The following is an 18,974-nucleotide window of genomic DNA, read 5'->3' on the forward strand; positions in this document are numbered from 1 at the left end:
AAATATAGATTTATTTAATCAGAAGTACTGATTAAAACATCTGTTCGATGCTCATATTTTTAAAGCATATATTTGCCAATGGCAAATCATGATTCTGATGTCATTTAGCATCCCTATTTCTTAACTATTACTAGAACTGCATGAAAAAAACTGCTAAATTAACGCCGCAGGGAGCCTAAATCTAATAATAGCAATACGCCTTAATGTGTAATAAGCCTTGGAGTGTGAAGGGGTTAATACTATTCCCATAACAAAAAAAACAAAACAATAAATGACTAATATATTTCTCCATGTTTTCCCCTCTTGTTGTAAACTGGGAGACTATTCTTGGGTACTGCTAATATAAGCAGTTCCCTTGCCAGTAACAAGACGGATGTTGCTTGTTCTGCCCAACACAACAGCTCACAACCAAAAATGAAAGCGTTAGTTCATCTCCCAGGTAGCATGCTGATACAACTCAATCACGAACCACGTCTGACCCACATATCCCACTGCATCTAACAACTGCCCTCTGAAAGTGTCTGATCGCTTCAGCAGATTTCTGGCTTTACCGTTCTCAATAGCCAAGAACATCCTTTCAAAGTCCTTTGAAATTACTGATCGTAATATTCTCTATTTGTTTGTGCACCATTTCTTCCTTTTCATTTATAAATCTTTTAGAGATAGTTCATTATCATCATCATCGTCGTCATGTTTTCACTGCTTGGTCTCACAATTTGGTGGAACAGGCTTTGAAAGAAGCAGAGCAGGATTCTCCCAGATGTCGAGTTCTTTCTGCCTCTATTGATTTTTTACAATACAGATTCTCATCAAATCCAGCCCAGGTGGAAATGGTCTTCTTTGATTTCCCCCTGCGACTGTTCTCCCATTGTCTCCACGCTCCCCTCACTGCTTCCTTTCATTCTGCTCTTTGTTTTTCAGTGCAGCCTGGACATACAGCTGGGTTCATGTGTTGGGAGATGAAAGCTGAGCTCCGATAAAAATAGATTTGCCTAACAGACAACAGCCGATAGATGCATCAATGTGTCCTTCTGTTTAACTGCAATTTTCTCTGGCAGTGGATGTGTTCTATTCCACGCAAAACAGAGATGAAATAGCTGCTGCATCATTAGGGTTTTAATAAAATGCTATTTATATCCATGACCCTTAATTGCTATGAAGCAGGGAAATACAAAAATATGAAAAGCTTCCTCCTCATTCCACATTATTCCATGACGGTTAAAAGTATAGATTGTGTAGATTAAAACACACACAAATCAGAATTTCACGGCTGTCGGAAAGCAGGAGAGCCATTTTTCTCATTCTTTTTAGAGTCAGTGCTGCTCACTTTGAAATCAGCAGAACATGAATGCAGCTTTTCTGCGAGTCTCAGGAGACCTCATTAAAAGAAAACCTGGTTTCTGTTATTATTCACACAGTATTTGCGTTTTACATGCGGGAGAATCTCCTGGCCTCTCTGTGCTGACTGGAAGCGGCTGGACGTATTATCTCATGGCAGAGTGAGCACTTGGAGCCATGGGAATGCTAAACATTTATCTGATCAGAACATCTGGCCACTCCAGCCTGGACTCAGGTGGGACTTACATGTGCAAATTTAAACAGGGAGAAAATGATCACTCAAGCCCTAGTTTTGTGTAATGGCTTATGGACATGTCTTTCTCAAAAAAAACAAAGAGTATATCTTTATGGTTTCTATGTACCAAACAAGATACACTATAATAGTCTAATTTCTACTGGCAGACATATTTTTATGTCAAATTTCTAAGTTAGAGGCCAGAATGAGTCAAGATGGGGACCACGCTGTTAAAAGTATAAGATCCTTAAGGTACTTTTAGAGGTTGTTCAGTTTAAACAGTGGAAGCTCCTTCCAGAAAAGTTTTTTTTTAGAAGAAAAGGGTTCCTTGAGGATTTCTCAAAGCACCATAAGAGGTTCCTCCACAGTTTCAAACTGAAAAGCCTCCAAAAGTTCTTCAAGGAGCTTATATTTTTAACAGTGCAGCACAATAGGACCACAGGGCAGATTACATTAATGTCATGGCGGGTTAGGCCAGACACAGAGGGATGAACACTCGCAGAGATGGGTCCAATGCAAGGAATTTAATAACACAAGTCAAAAACATACAAGGGGCAAAACAAAGCAAACGAAGCAGCAGCTAACGGACAAAGAACACCTGAGACCGGGGGGCTCTGGGAGCTGAGCTTGGTGAGCAGGGCAGGGAAACAGGGGGGAATACTAACAAAACCTACAGGCAGTGTCTGGGGAAACAAGGGGAGAACTAAACACACGCGAGAAACCGTGCTGAGACTACTCAAAAAGGGGAGAAGAGAGCTGGGGAACCAGCCGCCGAACCAAAAACGGCTAGGCCGACCAAACCTGGCAAACCTGGAAGACTCTAGCTGGAGCGAGAGTCGTGGGTCTAACTTGGGAGCGAGCGAAAGAGCCTTGCTAAATCCGTGGGTGGCTGGGTGGCCTGCTCGAGAATGTGGACAAAGAGCCGAAGCTGGCCTAAACGCACCGTGATCCATATCAGGAACCTCTCGGGCTACCTCAAGGTCCCAAACTAGCAATTCTCGGCGAGGAGCTCAGTGTTGAAGTACCCCCAGTCTCAGGTGAAACACATTAACTAAACAAGAGATAATGAACAGTGCAAATTAGAAACACACATGAACACAAACAAACTGAACCAAACACACATGAACGTAAAGGAACAAGAACCGAGTCACTGAATCGATACAAGAACGGAAACTGAACAAAAGTCCTTAAGGGAGTCTGCAGGCTGCGGCTCGAGTCCGGGGGTGGGCGGGATGACGCAGACCTGACAATTAACATTAATAAACCTGTTTTTTGTGTTGGTTGGTGTGGCGCAACAGATAACACCACTACCTGTAGGCTACAATACCATGTGGGAGACTGGGGTTCAATTCCCGGTCTGGGTGGCTATGCTGCGCTACACCAATAAGAGTCCTTGGGCAAGACTCCTAACACTACATTGGCCCACTTCTGTAATACGAGTAACCTTGTAAGTCGCTCTGGATAAGAGCGTCAGCTAAATGCCATAAATGTAATGTAAATGTAATGTTTTTTGTATCTCATTTGAATTTTGATGAGTACATATTAAGAATATGGAATAGTTTAGCTTATCTCAGACTAATCCTTCTGAATATCTTGATGTGTATTATTGACCATACATGCAGCCAAGTTTTACATTTTTGGACAGTGAAAGATTCAACTTGAATTCAGCTTTAATTCAAGTGGTTAAACAGAAATACTGCATTAATCATTTAGGAATTACAACTATTTTTAAACACAGTCCATACATTTAAGTAAATCCATACATCATAAGAGCGGCCTTCGCAGGACAAACTATCATAATTATAAATGTCCGATTATTTTAATACTTGAAGGCAAATCCTTACTAATCAATGACTGCCTGAAGGCTGGAACCCGTGGACATTGCAAAATGCTGAGTATGCTCCCTTGAGATGCTTTGCCAGGCTTTTAATGGAACTGGCTTAAGTTCCTGCTTGTTTGTGGGCTTTACTGCTGTCTGTTTTGTCAGTAAAAAGCCTGCTCAGTTCTGTTAAGGTCAGGTAACTATCTCAGCTTAGAGATGGACCGATCAATGTTTTTGGGGCCAATACCGATCGATGGCAAGTCTGGATTCCACATGTGACCAAGGAGCCTCACACAGAGCTGCTGTAACTGACTTTCTCAGGGTACACTAAATTATAGACCAATCAGCCAGTGGCTGGTCCCATATTTTAGGCTATGGAACTGTACAGTAAAGCACTATTCTACGCGATATGGACAAAAGTACTGGGACACCTATGCATTTAACATACAGGAGATTTTATGATACTACATTATTATGGAGTCAGGCTCTTCTTTGCAGCTATAACAGCTTCCACTCTTCTGTCAAGGCTCGCTAAAAGATTTTGGAGTGTGTCTGTGGGAGGTTTCACCTATTCATCCAGAAGAGCATTATTGAGGTCAGACACTGTTGCTGGACAAGAAGGCCTGGCCCACAATCTCTATGCTAGTTCATCCCAAAGGTATTCGATAGGGTGAGGTCAGTTCTCTGTGTGGGCCAGTCAAGTTCTTCCACAACAAACTTACCCCAACCATGCCTTTATGGATCTTTATGGAAACTCAAGCCATGAAGCTTCCAGCTCACAGATGATGGTGGAATATATATGATATAATTAGCAACAGTTGCATCCTATTACAGAATACACCCGTGGCAATGGGACTGAATGAAAACACCTGCAGTCTGAGTAGACAGTATAGCTCTATATATATATTTATATCATAATTCGGCCTACTACTTATATCGAGTCATATAGTCAATAGCACCTCTGACCCAGTTCCACTGGCAGCCATACATGCCCATTTGCTTCAGATCCAGAACGCTTCCTTTTCTCCTCCATAATTAAGTTAATCCTGGTTTCATCTGTTTCATCTGTCCTAAGAATCTTGTTTCAGAAGCTTTTTTCAAATGTTTCTGGTAGTCTAATCTGGCCTTTCCATTCTAGGGTTCTTTACACCCCTTCTGTTTAGACTACTGTAAAGTCTACATGTATGGTATATACTGGTAAGTTCTAGTGGTATACTGAACTTGAGGTCTATACCAAAATAATCTTTTTGAAGCTTTATGAATTCCATTAATTTCATCTTTCTGAACAAAGTATAGACAGATTCGAAACTCATAATGCATCTGAGAACTGCAAAATCACACTTGCAGTGCCTCAGCTGACATGCCTTGGATTTTTACCATTAGGTCAAATGTTTGCAGACGTTTTTCTATGTTGGTTCCGATGTTATCCCCCCATACAAACCCTCACCCTTTAATAGACATTTTGCCACCAAGGAAACAAGAGCTTGTGTGCGGCAATAATGTGAGGGAAAACCTGAGAAAACAGAGCTAAGCAAAAATACTCTGGCTATAAAATGATGCTGCAGATTTGAGTCAGCTCTGGTTACCCCGTGTTGTTCTGAGCCACAGTGTATCTCATTAAGTTTCTCTCTGTAGGCGATAGAGGGGGTCTGAGCCTCTTATTAGTCTTTTCATCGTACTGCTGGCACCAAAGGCAGAGATATATTCCGTTTTGATCCTACCCCCTGCCGGCACTTGCATGCATAATAATTATTATTAATGAGAAACAAGAATCCAGTCTATCTGTCCAGCAGGTTCTTATTCTACAACTAAAAGGGTGCCGGATTTAAATATACAGTATCGGCTTTAAGTGAGTGTCTTAGATAAATCATGATAGGATTGCTGAAATTCACTGAAAAAGTTTTTCCTGGCCTAACGCTCAATTCAATTAATAGAATTATGAAGCTGAATTATGTGTGCTAGAACAGGAACAACACAGAACCCAGGGGACCTCCAGGTGCAGGACAAAAAAGCAATATGATAAAAGGCTGAAAAGTTATCATGTGTTCATTTATTTCCAATATCAGGTGTCAGACAGTGTACTAGCTTTTTTTTGTCTCTTATAGAGATCTGGTTCACCAATAGCATCTCTATAGGGATGTTACATGAAGAACATTGTGCATTTTATGACCTACCATTAATGACCACATAGATTTGATTACATTGATTGCTGCTGTTCAGTCTTTAGTTACTTACAATCGCAGTCCTCCATTTCTTTGTCTTCTTATTGCTTCTAATGCACTTCACTGGCATGTGTATAGCTCTCAAAACTCCAACGTCATCAATGGCCAAAAAACATGAGATGATACCTCCCTGGAAAAATAGATAGACAGATGTAAACCCTTATCTTTAAGAACTTGAAGTAAGTGTTAGGACATAGAGGCAGTGTTGTGTAGAGGCAGACAATTGTTTGTGGGCACAGTTTGTGTTTATAGTGGTTGGTGAGATGCTACCTATCTGGCATATAAATTTGTAGCACCTTAAGTATTTACATTGTCTATCTGCCCTTTAGCTAGCTAGCTTCAGATTAATGGGACAAGCCAATTTTAACAGTGAAAGCAGTGTAAAAGACCAATAATGCCAATAATATGTCCTGACATTAAGGTAATGACATCATAGGTATACCTCAACTATGAGAGACAAAATGAGAAAAAAATAATCAGAAAATCACATTGTCTGATTTTTAAAGAATTTATTTGCAAATAATGGTGGAAAATAAGTATTTGGTCAATAAAAAAAGTTCATCTCAATACTTTGTTATATATCCTTTGTTGGCAATGACAGAGGTCAAACGTTTTCTGTAAGTCTTCACAAGGTTGGCACACACTGTTGCTGGTATGTTGGCCCATTCCTCCATGCAGATCTCCTCTAGAGCAGTGATGTTTTGGGGTTGTTGGCGGGCAACACAGACTTTCAACTCCCTCCAAAGGTTTTCTATGGGGTTGACATCTGGAGACTGGCTAGGCCACTCCAGGACCTTGAAATGCTTCTTACAAAGCCACTCCTTTGTTGCCCTGGCAGTGTGCTGGGATCATTGTCATGCTGAAAGACCCAGCCACATTTTATCTTCAATGCCCTTGCTGATGGAAGGAGGTTTGCACTCAAAATCTCACAATACATGGCCCCATTCATTCTTTCATGTACACGGACCAGTCGTCCTAGTCCCTTTGCAGAGAAACAGCCCCAAAGCATGATGTTGCCACCCCCATGCTTCACAGTTGGTATGGTGTTCTTTGGATGCAACTCACCATTCACTCTCCTCCAAACACAACAAGTTGTGTTTGTACCAAACAGTTCTACTTTGGGTTCATCTGACCATAAGACATTCTCCCAATACTCTTCTGGAACATCCAAATGCTCTCTAGCAAACTTCAGACGCGCCCGGATATGTACTGGCTTAAGCAGGTGAACACGTCTGGCACTGCAAGATCTGAGTCCCTGGCGGCGTAGTGTGTTACTGACGGTAGCCTTTGTAACGTTGGTCCCAGCTTTCTGCAGGTCATTCACTAGGTCCCCCTGTGTGGTTCTGGGATTTTTGCTCACCGTTCTTGTGATCATTTTGACCCCACGGGCTGAGATCTTTCGTGGAGCCCCTGATCGAGGGAGATTAGCAGTGGTCTTGTAGGTCTCCCATTTTCTGATTAGTGCTCCCACAGTAGATGTCTTCACACCAAGCTGCTTGCCTATTGCAGATTCAGTCTTCCCAGCCTGGTGCACGTCTACAATTTTGTTTCTGGTGTCCTTCGACAGCTCTTTGGTCTTCACCATAGTGGAGTTTGGAGTGTGACTGTTTGAGCTTGTGGGCAGGTGTCTTTTATACTGTTAACGAGTTCAAACAGGTGCCATTAATACAGGTAATGAGTGGAGGACAGAGAAGCCTCTTCAAGAAGAAGTTACAGGTCTGTGACAGCCAGAAATCTTGCTTGTTTGTAGGTGACCAAATACTTATTTTTCCACCATTATTTGCAAATAGATTCTTTAAAAATCAGACAATGTGATTTTTTTTATTTTTTTCTCATTCTGTGTCTCATTTGAACTGAGGTCTACCTATGATGTCAATTACAGGCCTCTCTAATTTTTTAAGTGGGAGAACTTGCACAATTGGTGACTGACTAAATACTTTTTTTCCCCCACTGTAGCTATGGCCAATTTATTTTTTCTATTGTGTATATATTGGTATCCCTTTGCTGCTGTGGCACTGTGAATTTCCCCACTGTGGGACTAATAAAGGATTATCTTAGCTTATCTTATCTTAATAAAGAAGGCTACAATACCGCACTTTAATTTGAACATGGCTGAGTGCTTCACTAGCTTAGCTTTAAGAAATTTATGAACACCATCTGAAACATTTTTAACAAAAAAAAAATATTTCCACAACACGCTGTTCTCAGGCTGAGGGCTGTTGATAGCCTATGGAGACTACTATGCTAGCTTTTACCTGTTTACTCCTGTTTAAACTCTTTTTGTGGCATAAAAGTAGTTTAAGCTGAACAAAGTAAATATAAATGTCCTTTCAGCTGCACTACACTGTCCTCGCCTTAATCAATGCACTTTTTGCCATCCATTTTTTCAGGGGCGTGAGGGTCACGGGCCTCCATGTTAAATTCTGTCACCAACAGGAGTGTATGCCTCCAGCATGACAGAGTAAACACTGTTTTATGAATAAAGTAAATACAGAGAGGGACTACGCACACCAGGGGTAATTGTTAAGAGTGGGAGCCGACATGCGAGAACCTCAACATGGTCTCTGACCCTGACCCAAGCTGAGCTCACATTCAGGTAACGATGTTTGATCCCGATGTCCTGTCAGGTTAGGACAAATTCTACCAGGAGAACTTCCCAGTGCATTTTAGTGCCTTCTCTAATCTAATGCACACACTCCACACACTCCGGCCCAGCCCAGCTTCTTAATGAGCAGATTAGAGGAGTCAGCTGTACAGGGCAGGAATGACACTCTAGCTTGTTTCTAGACAGGAACCGAATGAAAAGCAAACATGAAGAGTGACTTACCATTTATCTCTGTGCATAAATGAAGGTGTCCACAATTCACTCCAAAGACCTTGAGTGCAACCTTGGGCGTGCATGACCCGGCAAGCTTAAAAAAAAAAGAAGTTCAGTTTAATAGTACCACTGACAGTCATCTGCTATCATCAAATTAGACAAAAAAGGGCAGGACACACATGTGCTTGTGCAATATTAAAAGCTTACATTTGTTTCAGCGCTGCTTGAAAACAGTAAACTTTACATTAACTTGAGAATTCTCACATACTCACATCTGGCTGCCCACCGCTCTGGGTGTGTGTGTGTGTACTCACTGCCCCTAGCTCACTAGTGAGTGTGTGTTCACTACCACAGATGGGTTAAATGTGGAGGACACATTTGGCTGTACAGTGACAAATACGTGCACCTTTAAAAATAAGCTTGTTGCATAAAATTCACAAGTGTTATACTCTAATGTTTATCCTTCTGTATGATCATACGTTATTGAAAGCAGCCTCTTGTAGTCTTATGAAAAACTGTGTAGAAATATGTAGACCACCAATGGAAGTGGTGAGACTGGGGGTGCAGATCCGTTAGCACTAGCTAGCTAAAACATTAATGCATACATTTGTGTTTCCCTTATTCTCAGACAGTTACCCCAGCAGTGAATGTCTCTCTCTGCAGTTTTTAACATTGTATCACTTTATTAACTAGAGTTATTTTTATTAGCTCCAATACTAATAAGCTTCTAGCACCAGAAGCTAACACTAACATGCTAAGCCCACAGCCCAGTCTGACATCTAAGCACTAGCTAGCTAGCTAACTGTTAATTAGCTAGAATTTTAAAAACAGGAGCAAAAATAGCGAAAACAACTTAAAAAAAACTCTCATTTAGTAACATGAGATAACCTGAGCAACATAGCTAGCTAACATATTGCCAATTTTTACTGATGATTCAGTCAATAATGTAGCTAGCTAGTTTGCCAGCGTTAGCTAGCTAGCACTACTTAATTTAGCTAGCTAGCTAATGTTAGCTAACGAGTTAGCAAACCTATATTTCCTCTGTTAAAACGAAATAAAGTTAGTTTAAGGTATTAAATCCATAAACACATTTATAGAATTTGTAGAATAGAATAGCTGGGCACCTGTAGTCAACATGGGCCAGACTGTGTAAAATGCTCAGAGATGATAACTTTCTCCTAACAGCAGTTTGTATTCTGGTTATTATGAACAGTCAGTAAAAAAAGTGGCATATTATTGTAATAAATATTATATTAAGTATGTATTCACTTCTTTTTAGGGGGGAACTACATCATTCCAACAATTTCATGTAAAGCAGTTGACTGATGTTTCTTACTAAAGGGCCTCAAGAATAACCTACATATGTCACTGTTATGCAAAAACACTGTATCTCTGTTGTTTTTGTTGTTGTTGTTGTTTTTAAACTTGTTGTCCTAATTTTAATCTGGCAGTTTTACATTGTGTCCTTGACTAGAAATAAAATCTTTTAGAATTGCTCACAGGTTTTGTCCTTCCCCTGTGAAGTTACCATTGCAGATACATGCCAGTGTGCTTTATAAAATTCTATTTTTAATAATGTTGTAAAATGTTCCAGACATTAAGAGACCCAAATGTAAAAAAAAAATTAAAAAGCCAAAAATGTAAATAAAAAAAAGAACGAAAAAAGAAAAAAGCCCAAAATGTAAAAAAAAGAATGAAAAAACCCAAAATGTAAATAAAAAAGAATGAAAAAAGAAAAAAGCCCAAATGTAAAAAAAAAGAATGAAAAAAGCCCAAAATGTAAATAAAAAAAGAATGAAAAAAGCCCAAAATGTAAAAAAAGAATGAAAAAAGCCCAAAATGTAAATAAAAAAAAGAATGAAAAAAGCCCAAAATGTAAAAAAAGAATGAAAAAAGCCCAAAATGTAAAGAAAAAGAATGAAAAAAGCCCAAAATGTAAATAAAAAAAAGAATGAAAAAAGAAAAATCTTTTAGAATTGCTCACAGGTTTTGTCCTTCCCCTGTGAAGTTACCATTGCAGATACATGCCAATGTGCTTTATAAAATTCTATTTTTAATAATGTTGTAAAATGTTCCAGACATTAAGAGACCCAAATGTAAAAAAAAAAATTAAAAAGCCAAAAATGTAAATAAAAAAAAGAATGAAAAAAGAAAAAAGCCCAAAATGTAAAAAAAAAAAGAATGAAAAAAGAAAAAAACCCAAAATGTAAAAAAAAAGAAAAAAGAAAAAGGCCCAAAATGTAAAGAAAAAGAATGAAAAAAGCCCAAAATGTAAATAAAAAAAAGAATGAAAAAAGAAAAAAGCCCAAAATGTAAAAAAAAGAATGAAAAAAACAAAATGTAAATAAAAAAAGAATGAAAAAAGCCCAAAATGTAAAAAAAAAAAAAGAATGAAAAAAGCCCAAAATGTAAATAAAAAAAAGAATGAAAAAAGAAAAAGGCCCAAAATGTAAAGAAAAAGAATGAAAAAAGAAAAAAGCCCAAAATGTAAAAAAAAAAAGAATGAAAAAAGAAAAAAACCCAAAATGTAAAAAAAAAGAAAAAAGAAAAAGGCCCAAAATGTAAAGAAAAAGAATGAAAAAAGCCCAAAATGTAAATAAAAAAAAGAATGAAAAAAGAAAAAAGCCCAAAATGTAAAAAAAAGAATGAAAAAAACAAAATGTAAATAAAAAAAGAATGAAAAAAGCCCAAAATGTAAAAAAAAAAAAAAGAATGAAAAAAGCCCAAAATGTAAATAAAAAAAAGAATGAAAAAAGAAAAAGGCCCAAAATGTAAAGAAAAAGAATGAAAAAAGCCCAAAATGTAAATAAAAAAAAGAATGAAAAAAGAAAAAAGCCCAAAATGTAAAAAAAAGAATGAAAAAAACAAAATGTAAATAAAAAAAGAATGAAAAAAGCCCAAAATGTAAAAAAAAAAAAAAGAATGAAAAAAGCCCAAAATGTAAAAAAAAAGAATGAAAAAAGCCCAAAATGTAAAAAAAGCAAAAACATTTTTATGCTAGGACAAGGTGGAAAAGTTAGAATATTGCTAAAGCCAAAAGAGATGGAAAATAGTGTGGTAGGGGTGGCCGGTGACTGAAAATGGCTCTACAGATGTTCTGATCAGGACACACAGCTTTTAACAGGTTGCTTTTGGTTGAAATGCCGAACCCAAAACCCGACTGGAATATGACTCTACACTGCTCTCCCAGAACTGTCTGATGTGTTAGCGCTCCCATATGTATGATGGATGTCGTTGAGGTGGCACAGAGATTCCAGCCCTCATTAGATGGGCCACTGCTTGTCCTGCCCGGCGTCTCTGAACCGCAGACACCACAGCCATACAAAGATTGCAACCAGCTGTAAAGCCGATTCTGCTAGATCCAAAGACTGAGCTTAATCTCTTCATTTCACTAATCACGGTAGTCTACGTCCTCTACAGTTTCTCCGTACAACTGTAGTGGACTCAAATCGCTTATTTCTCTCTTTTTGACAACATTTTGTAATTACTCACAACATTTGTGACGTGTGTGAATTGAAACTCAGCTTCCGGGAATGTTTGCTGCTGACGTTGGGAGACATTTACATGACATTAGCTGAAGTTCAGCACAGAGTCCCATTCACACCAGAGTAATTTTTCAGGTTATGCTCTACAGACATGCGATACAGAACAAACCTTTACCCAGCTTTGATTTCTTGCCTTTTTCAGCTCTGGATTTAAATGCTGAATGAGATCATGTTGACGTCAGTGATATATGACATGTGGATGTTGGCAATAGATGAAAAAGATAGTACTTTTTAAAAACTAAACAGGTCAGTGCTCAGTAGTAGACTCATTTGAACCCAAAAACTAAATACCGGCTGTTCGGGAGGCCAGCATGTCCACATATGAATGGTTGAAATGGTACATTACTGATTTTGGGCCAGGACTTTCATATTCCAGCTAACTAAGCAGTGTATAACCTGTACTCCTGACAAGGCTGACAAATCTGATCGGATGCCAGTCTATTGGAACAGAACTGAATCATGGTTTTCTAATAGAGGTGTTGTTACAAATGTGAAAAGAAATAATAAATAAATAAAAATAAATATGTATAATTAACACTGTTAATTAATGACAAAAGCAATTTTTAAGAGATCAGAACAGGGTCCATAATCAATTCATAATTCCTCACCTTTCTTCAATAAATGATGTAATGTATACACACTGTTAGTATTTGAAAGTGTGCTGTTCACGTCCTGGTCCATACAGGCCACAGCTGAGAATGAAAGCTATTTTGCATTCATTGTTTTTGTGATGTAATAAAAACAACGCATTTCCATGTATCTGCTTATTCAGCCTGCAGCAGTTTAGCTAACGGTTCAGGAACAAATCTAAACAGCCTGTTCATTTCTGGTGCAGAGAGAACTCTACACGACTGAATCCCTGAACCGCTGTCTAACTCATATTACACAACATCAGTCAGCTGTGACCTGCTGTTATATGGTTGTAGTGGTGTGCGCACTACTCAATCGATCACAGATCAGGTTTACACACCTGATCATTTACGTTTGTGCCTGAGCACAAAATCTCACTGTCTAATACAAATAAAGCCGAGATAAATGTCCGTCACATGCTAAACCCGCAGTAATTGATCTTCCAGCACTGAAAGATCAAACAAAACAGTATATTTGGGAAAGAGCTCAAACAGGAGCCTTTTCAGCCCTATAGCTCCCCTCTGTTTCCTGGGTCCATATATTGCAGATGACCAGAATGATGAATCACTCAAAGGCTCCAAACCACAGTGACCACAGTGGTCAGCATGGTGAGCCTGGCTTGGGGAGCCTCAGTCAATATTCCCTTATCTTTTCTACATGAACTCTTTAACTCCTTTGCTACATTGGTTATTGTTTTGATTGCTGGTGAATTCTTTGGTGTTTGGCGCTTTTCTGATGGAAGAGCGTCGGGGTCTCCTGCTGCCCACCTCAGTCACCCAGTTGCCCACACTCCATTAACAACTACCTGATCGTTGACAAACTATTAATAATTGAATTAATACTTGATTACTATAATTACTTTTAATTATTATTACCATTACATAAAATAACGTCATTTTATCAGTACGCCCGAGAACAATAACAGACTTAATGGTTTTAAAGTGACTTCCCACCATTTTTTAGGTATTGTTTTAAGTAGGGTTGACTAGAGGATGATGGGTCCTTGACCATGTGATATTGAAGTCCTTGATGGGTCCTCCCAAGGTTTCTTCCTCCAGCTTGGAGAGAGGTTTTCTATGCATTTACATTTATGGCATTTAGCTGACGCCCTTATCCATAGCGACTTACAAGATGACTCGTATTACACAGGTGGGCCAATGTAGTGTTAGGAGTCTTGCCCAAGGACTCTTATTGGTGTAGTGCACCCAGACTGGGAATCGAACCCTGGTCTCCCACATGGTGTAATAGCTCACTGGCAGCTAGTGGTTTTATCTGTTGCACCACACCAACCACACTATGCTACTGTTGCCTCTGTTTTGTAGCTTTCTGGGATTTCGCAAAGCTCTTGTATTAGTTGTAACAAAAAAAAATATCAATAGCAATGTTCTCATCATGAAAGACATCACTGGAGTGGCACAGCTAGCTTATACCATAAAAGACTGTCAGCTGATAACTCACCTCAGCTTGTCTTTTACAGTCCTTTAACCCACATGGGCAACAGAGCAGCAACACTGTTGGTATTTTGACCCTACAGAACTGCTGCACAGTGAACGAGAGCGGTCGACTGTAAATCCCACCCACAGAGAACACTGATAGGTCTACTGAGTAAACAGAAAGACCAATCAGGTCGCGCACCTGCTCTGTCTGTCTCTTTCTCACTCCCTCGCATTTGGGATAAAGAGAGGTTCTGAAAAGGGTCTGATAAACTCACACAAACATCAGAGGACCTCACAGGAAAGGTAACAGACCTGAGAAATGTAGGATATGTGCCTGTTCATTTTCTTGTCCTCTGTACCTGACCCTGATATCACTCTCTCTCTTCTCTTGGCAGAAACGATGTTGCCAGGCGCCAGGCCCTTGCTGTTGTGCGTGCTGTGCCATATGACGGCCACCTGGGCTTTCACGCGCATGTCAGACACTGCAGAGCTGCGGTCTGCCTTTTCCGTCGCTCGTACCAGCAGCATGGAGGGCGGGCCCAAGATGGTCGTCACCTTCGACAAAACCTACGTGAACATCGGTGGCGACTTCGAACCAAAAACAGGCCTGTTCCGCTGCCGCATCCCAGGGGCGTACTACTTCTCCTTCACAGTGGGCAAGTTCCCTCGCCGGGACCTGTCCGTCATGCTGATGAAGAACCGCAATGAGGTTCAGGCCATCGTCTACGATGAGAACGCCAGTGAGGAGCGCAAGGTCCAGAGCCAGAGTGCTATGCTGCAGCTGGACTTTGGCGACACCGTCTGGCTACGTCTCCACGGTGACCCTCGCTATGCCATCTACAGCAACACGGGCCACTACACCACGTTCAACGGGTACCTGATCTATCCCGATGTCTACGGCTTCCAGGAGCCAGCACAGAAAGAGCAGCCACTGTCGGTCACTGACCATGCACCAGAGCGGACAGACGAAGAGGTACGAGAGAGTGAGGTCAAGGAGGTCGAGGAGGACGATGACCAGAGGTCTGCGTTCTCTGTGGGCCGCACCCAGAGCATCGTGGGTGTTGACAAAGGCTACCCAGAGCACAAGCCCATAACATTTGACACAGAGTTTGTCAACATCGGCTACGACTTCAACATGAGTTTGGGCGTGTTCGCGTGCCGCGTGCCCGGGGCCTACTACTTTTCGTTCAACGCCGGCAAGCTGCCCCACAAAACCCTCTCAGTGAAGTTGATGAAGAATCACCTGGAGGTACAGGCCATGATTTATGATGACAGCGACACAGAGAAGGCCTTGCAGAGCCAGAGTCTGATGCTGTCGCTGAAGAAAGGGGACACAGTGTGGCTCTACAGCCACCAAAGGGATGGATTTGGGGCCTACAGTAACCACGCCAAGTACATCACCTTCACTGGGTTCTTGGTGTATCCAGAGCTCCCCCATAACCTCGCTCAGCAGCAGCAGAAGCATGACAAGGTGCTGTAGGCTGAACTGAGGCGTCAGCCCGAGTGTGTCCATGTCTGTGGCTGGAGCAGAGGAAGGGAAAGCGTTTGAATGGATGTGGGTCACACCCATGGAAACCCTTTCCCTTTCCCTCACTCTCGCGAACTCCTGCAGGGAGACCTTTTGGTCCTGTTCTGTCCTTTTTAGACTATGCTATCTTGGATTTCTCCAGCTTTTCATTTTTTAAGCGGAGAAGAGATACTGTAAGCACAAAATCATAATAGCGTAAATATTACCAAAAAAGAATGACATTTTGGGCAAAAATTTGCATCGAAAGCCTTGTTTCCTTTTACATTCGGCAGGAATAAAAAAAACTCACCTTAGCATTTTTAACAACAGAAGATGTGTATGAGGTACTAGCTCATGGGTAAAAGCTTCAGGCCTTCACTATTGACACTGTACCCATTCAGCATTCATATTGAAATGTGTCAAAAATGACCAAAAACTAAGTAGCAAAAAGTGCAGATCCTTGACCCTCAGCAAGCACAGCAGGCAGCTGGAAGGGTGGAAAGCAAAGATTCCAATGAATGCACAAGTCAAAGGTGGGAAAACTGCATGCACCTTTAGTTTACTCTTTCAGTATTTTGCTCTCAGTCCTTTTTTGCACGAATAATTTGCATGTGAATGCTTATATCGTCGATCTCTAGAGTACTGTTGATTTTGGAGTTTTGCTAAGACGTATTCCGTATCACTTATGGGAGACACTGTATCAGTTTTTGGGTGTCACATCTTTAAATGGGAAAAAAGAAAAAGAAACAATATTAAGGCCAGAAGATGGTCTTTTATTGGGCGAAGAATTAATTGAATATTTTCATCCTCATCTAAACAGAAGCAGTTCATTAAAAAACACACATCACAAGTTTGCTTGGTCTTACTTGTGCAGGCTGCAGTAACAAAAAAACATAATATTAAACCATACATGCTACATGTCTACAACTCCATACTGTAAATTTGTCTGGGTTTTTTTTTTTATCCATTTTTATTCAAGTAAATGTTCCCATTTTTATTCCGTGACTGGTGTCAAAGTGATTTGTTCTGTAATGTGTGGTCATGAGCAGAAAACGTTGTGAATAGGCTGCCATGGACAAGCATTGTTCTGTTTGTGAAGTCGGAGCTCAGGCTCGCCGAGATTATGTACAGTGTTTGCAGTGTTTAGTGGATGCTTTTGTGACCTACACCAAAGCTCGAAGCAAAAATGAATAAAAAACTGAATGTAAACAGATCTGTGCTTCCTTTCATTCTCCTGCCTAGCTGGAGGGCTATTGCTTTAAACTGCTTTCATGTAGTTTCACATATTTAGGTGCCTTAAACATTTATTCAATTTGACATAAAAAAAACATCCAGTGCAGCTGAATATAGAAAAACATAGCTTTTAACAATAAACAAGTGACATCACATCTCATAAGGTCAAATACTGTCGCAGAAATGGCTGCACAGCATACAGTACATCCATACTTGATGGCAATGGTCAAAAGCCAAAACCGCACCAAGAGCCCTTCGAGCTTCAAGTATGGCTCGGCTCGAGCCGCCATCCCTCAAAATCCGCGGAAGACAAGCGTCCAGGCTTTTTTCTGTCCTGCACCAAAGTGGTGGAACGAACTTCCCCTAGGTGTCCGAACGGCAGAGTCGCTCACTGTCTTCAAACCAAGACTGAAGACCCACCTCTTTAGAGAATACTTGGCCGAATAGCAGAGTGGTCTCCTTACTGACTTGTGTTTAGTGGTGTCTAAAGCTTAGCGGTAGCTTTGAATTATTAGTCTATTTAGACTAGCTGAGGTTTTTCTTGGGTAAATAGCAAAGCACTTTTGTAAGTCGCTCTGGATAAGAGCGTCTGCTAAATGCCTTAAATGTAAAATGTAAATGTAAAAAACCCAGAGCATGCTCTTCACATGATCACTTCACATTTCCAAGCTTAACTTTAGGCAAATGAGGAGCAGGCTTTGCTAGACGGAAGGCATGTTGTCATAAGTCAGGCCTCAGTGAAATCAGTGTTTTGAGAAGTTGCCAAGTGCTGTGTCATGATTTCCTGTACATATCTGTATGAAAGAACAAGGAAACTGAAATTGTTGGTGCTCCTGGTGGGTTTAATATTTATTGGTAATATTTATTCATATTTAGTATTTATTTATTATACAATGCACAAAGCATTTAATAAGGCATGGGATATATTAGCATGTGTGGGTAGCTAGTTAGTTGACTAGGTTAATAGTGTAACATAAGGACACAGAATTTACCTACAGCCCTTCACACACATCCTTGTTTTGCTACAATGTAAATGCACTGCAACCCTGCAAACCCCCTCTTCTGGTGATGAAAGCAAGAACGCGGCCCAAAGTCATTCATTTGACTCGTTAATTCAATAAGACACCAGAGATGCAAATATGAGTGACACAATGAAGTTCAGCTCTGTTCAGCTTTATGCAAATGAGGCAAAACTCAGAGGCAGCACAGCATGGCCATTGTAACATCACATTAACCCAGGTCTAAATGTGAGTGGGAACAACCTAGGTGCATAGTCTCTCAGTAGTAAATCCACAAAATACAAACACAGAACATATACACACTAATGTATAACACTAACACTATACATACACAATGACATGTCATCACATGACATGATAATATTATGAAAACTATGAAATAAACAGATGTTTACAGTTTTTTACAGTTTACTATTTACATATAGACATTAGGTAAGAATTTTAAATGCGAGTGGGGAGAAGAGTCTTTGGTGGGTGTAGTTTCAGTAAGTGCATAAAATGCAAGGTGCGGAGTGAGTTTATAAGAGTGGAGTGGAGTGGGGTGGTTTCTTTCATTTACATTTACATTTAAGGCATTTAGCAGACGCTCTTATCCAGAGCGACGTACAAAAGTGCTTTGCTATTTACCAAAAAAAAAAAACTCAGCTAGTTTTAATAGACAAATAATTCAAAGATACCTTTGAATTTAGTAAGTTTAGACTCTACTACACACAAATCCATAAGGAGACCATAGTACTCTGCAACTAATGAGCACCAAGCTTCTATGTTAACCTTAAGACAAGAGTATTAGCAGAATCTGGTTAAAAGTATATTTAAAAACCAGCCTACCTTACAAGCTAAAGATGAAGCACATCTTAGTGAGAAGATTCAGGGGAGATGAGTTCACCAAGCTGTGCAGAGTTTTGTATATGTAACAAGATCTTAATAATATAATCTTATGTGTGCTGGAACAGAATGTCTTCTAATTTTAATGTGGACTAAGCTGTAGTCTAGCTTTTTGGCATCGATAAATGAAAAAAGATGTACAGATGTACAAGATCCAGCACTGTCTGAGTTCAAAATGAACTCGTCTGCTGGTCCGGTGCTGTAATTATCTGGTTTAGTGCTGTTTTAATCAGCCTCTTAACCTAACAGTACAGTAAACTCCATTGTTCATGAGCAAAAATGTA

The 18,974-nt window shown here is 40.0% G+C and overlaps 1 protein-coding gene across 1 annotated transcript in view; it reads left to right on the forward strand.

The window, feature by feature from the left end:
- The window catches only part of c1qtnf4 (C1q and TNF related 4), a 29,593-nt gene extending 12,831 nt beyond the window's left edge, over positions 1-16,762 (forward strand). The window contains exon 2 of the mRNA XM_072671423.1: positions 14,442-16,762. Within this exon, the coding sequence (XP_072527524.1) occupies positions 14,447-15,526 (1,080 nt within the window). The 5' untranslated portion in view covers positions 14,442-14,446 and the 3' untranslated portion in view covers positions 15,527-16,762. The remainder of the gene's footprint in view (positions 1-14,441) is intronic.
- The last annotated feature ends 2,212 nt before the right edge of the window (positions 16,763-18,974 follow it).

Source organism: Salminus brasiliensis, chromosome 25 (genome assembly GCF_030463535.1).
Source record: "Salminus brasiliensis chromosome 25, fSalBra1.hap2, whole genome shotgun sequence".
Taxonomy (NCBI): domain Eukaryota; kingdom Metazoa; phylum Chordata; class Actinopteri; order Characiformes; family Bryconidae; genus Salminus; species Salminus brasiliensis.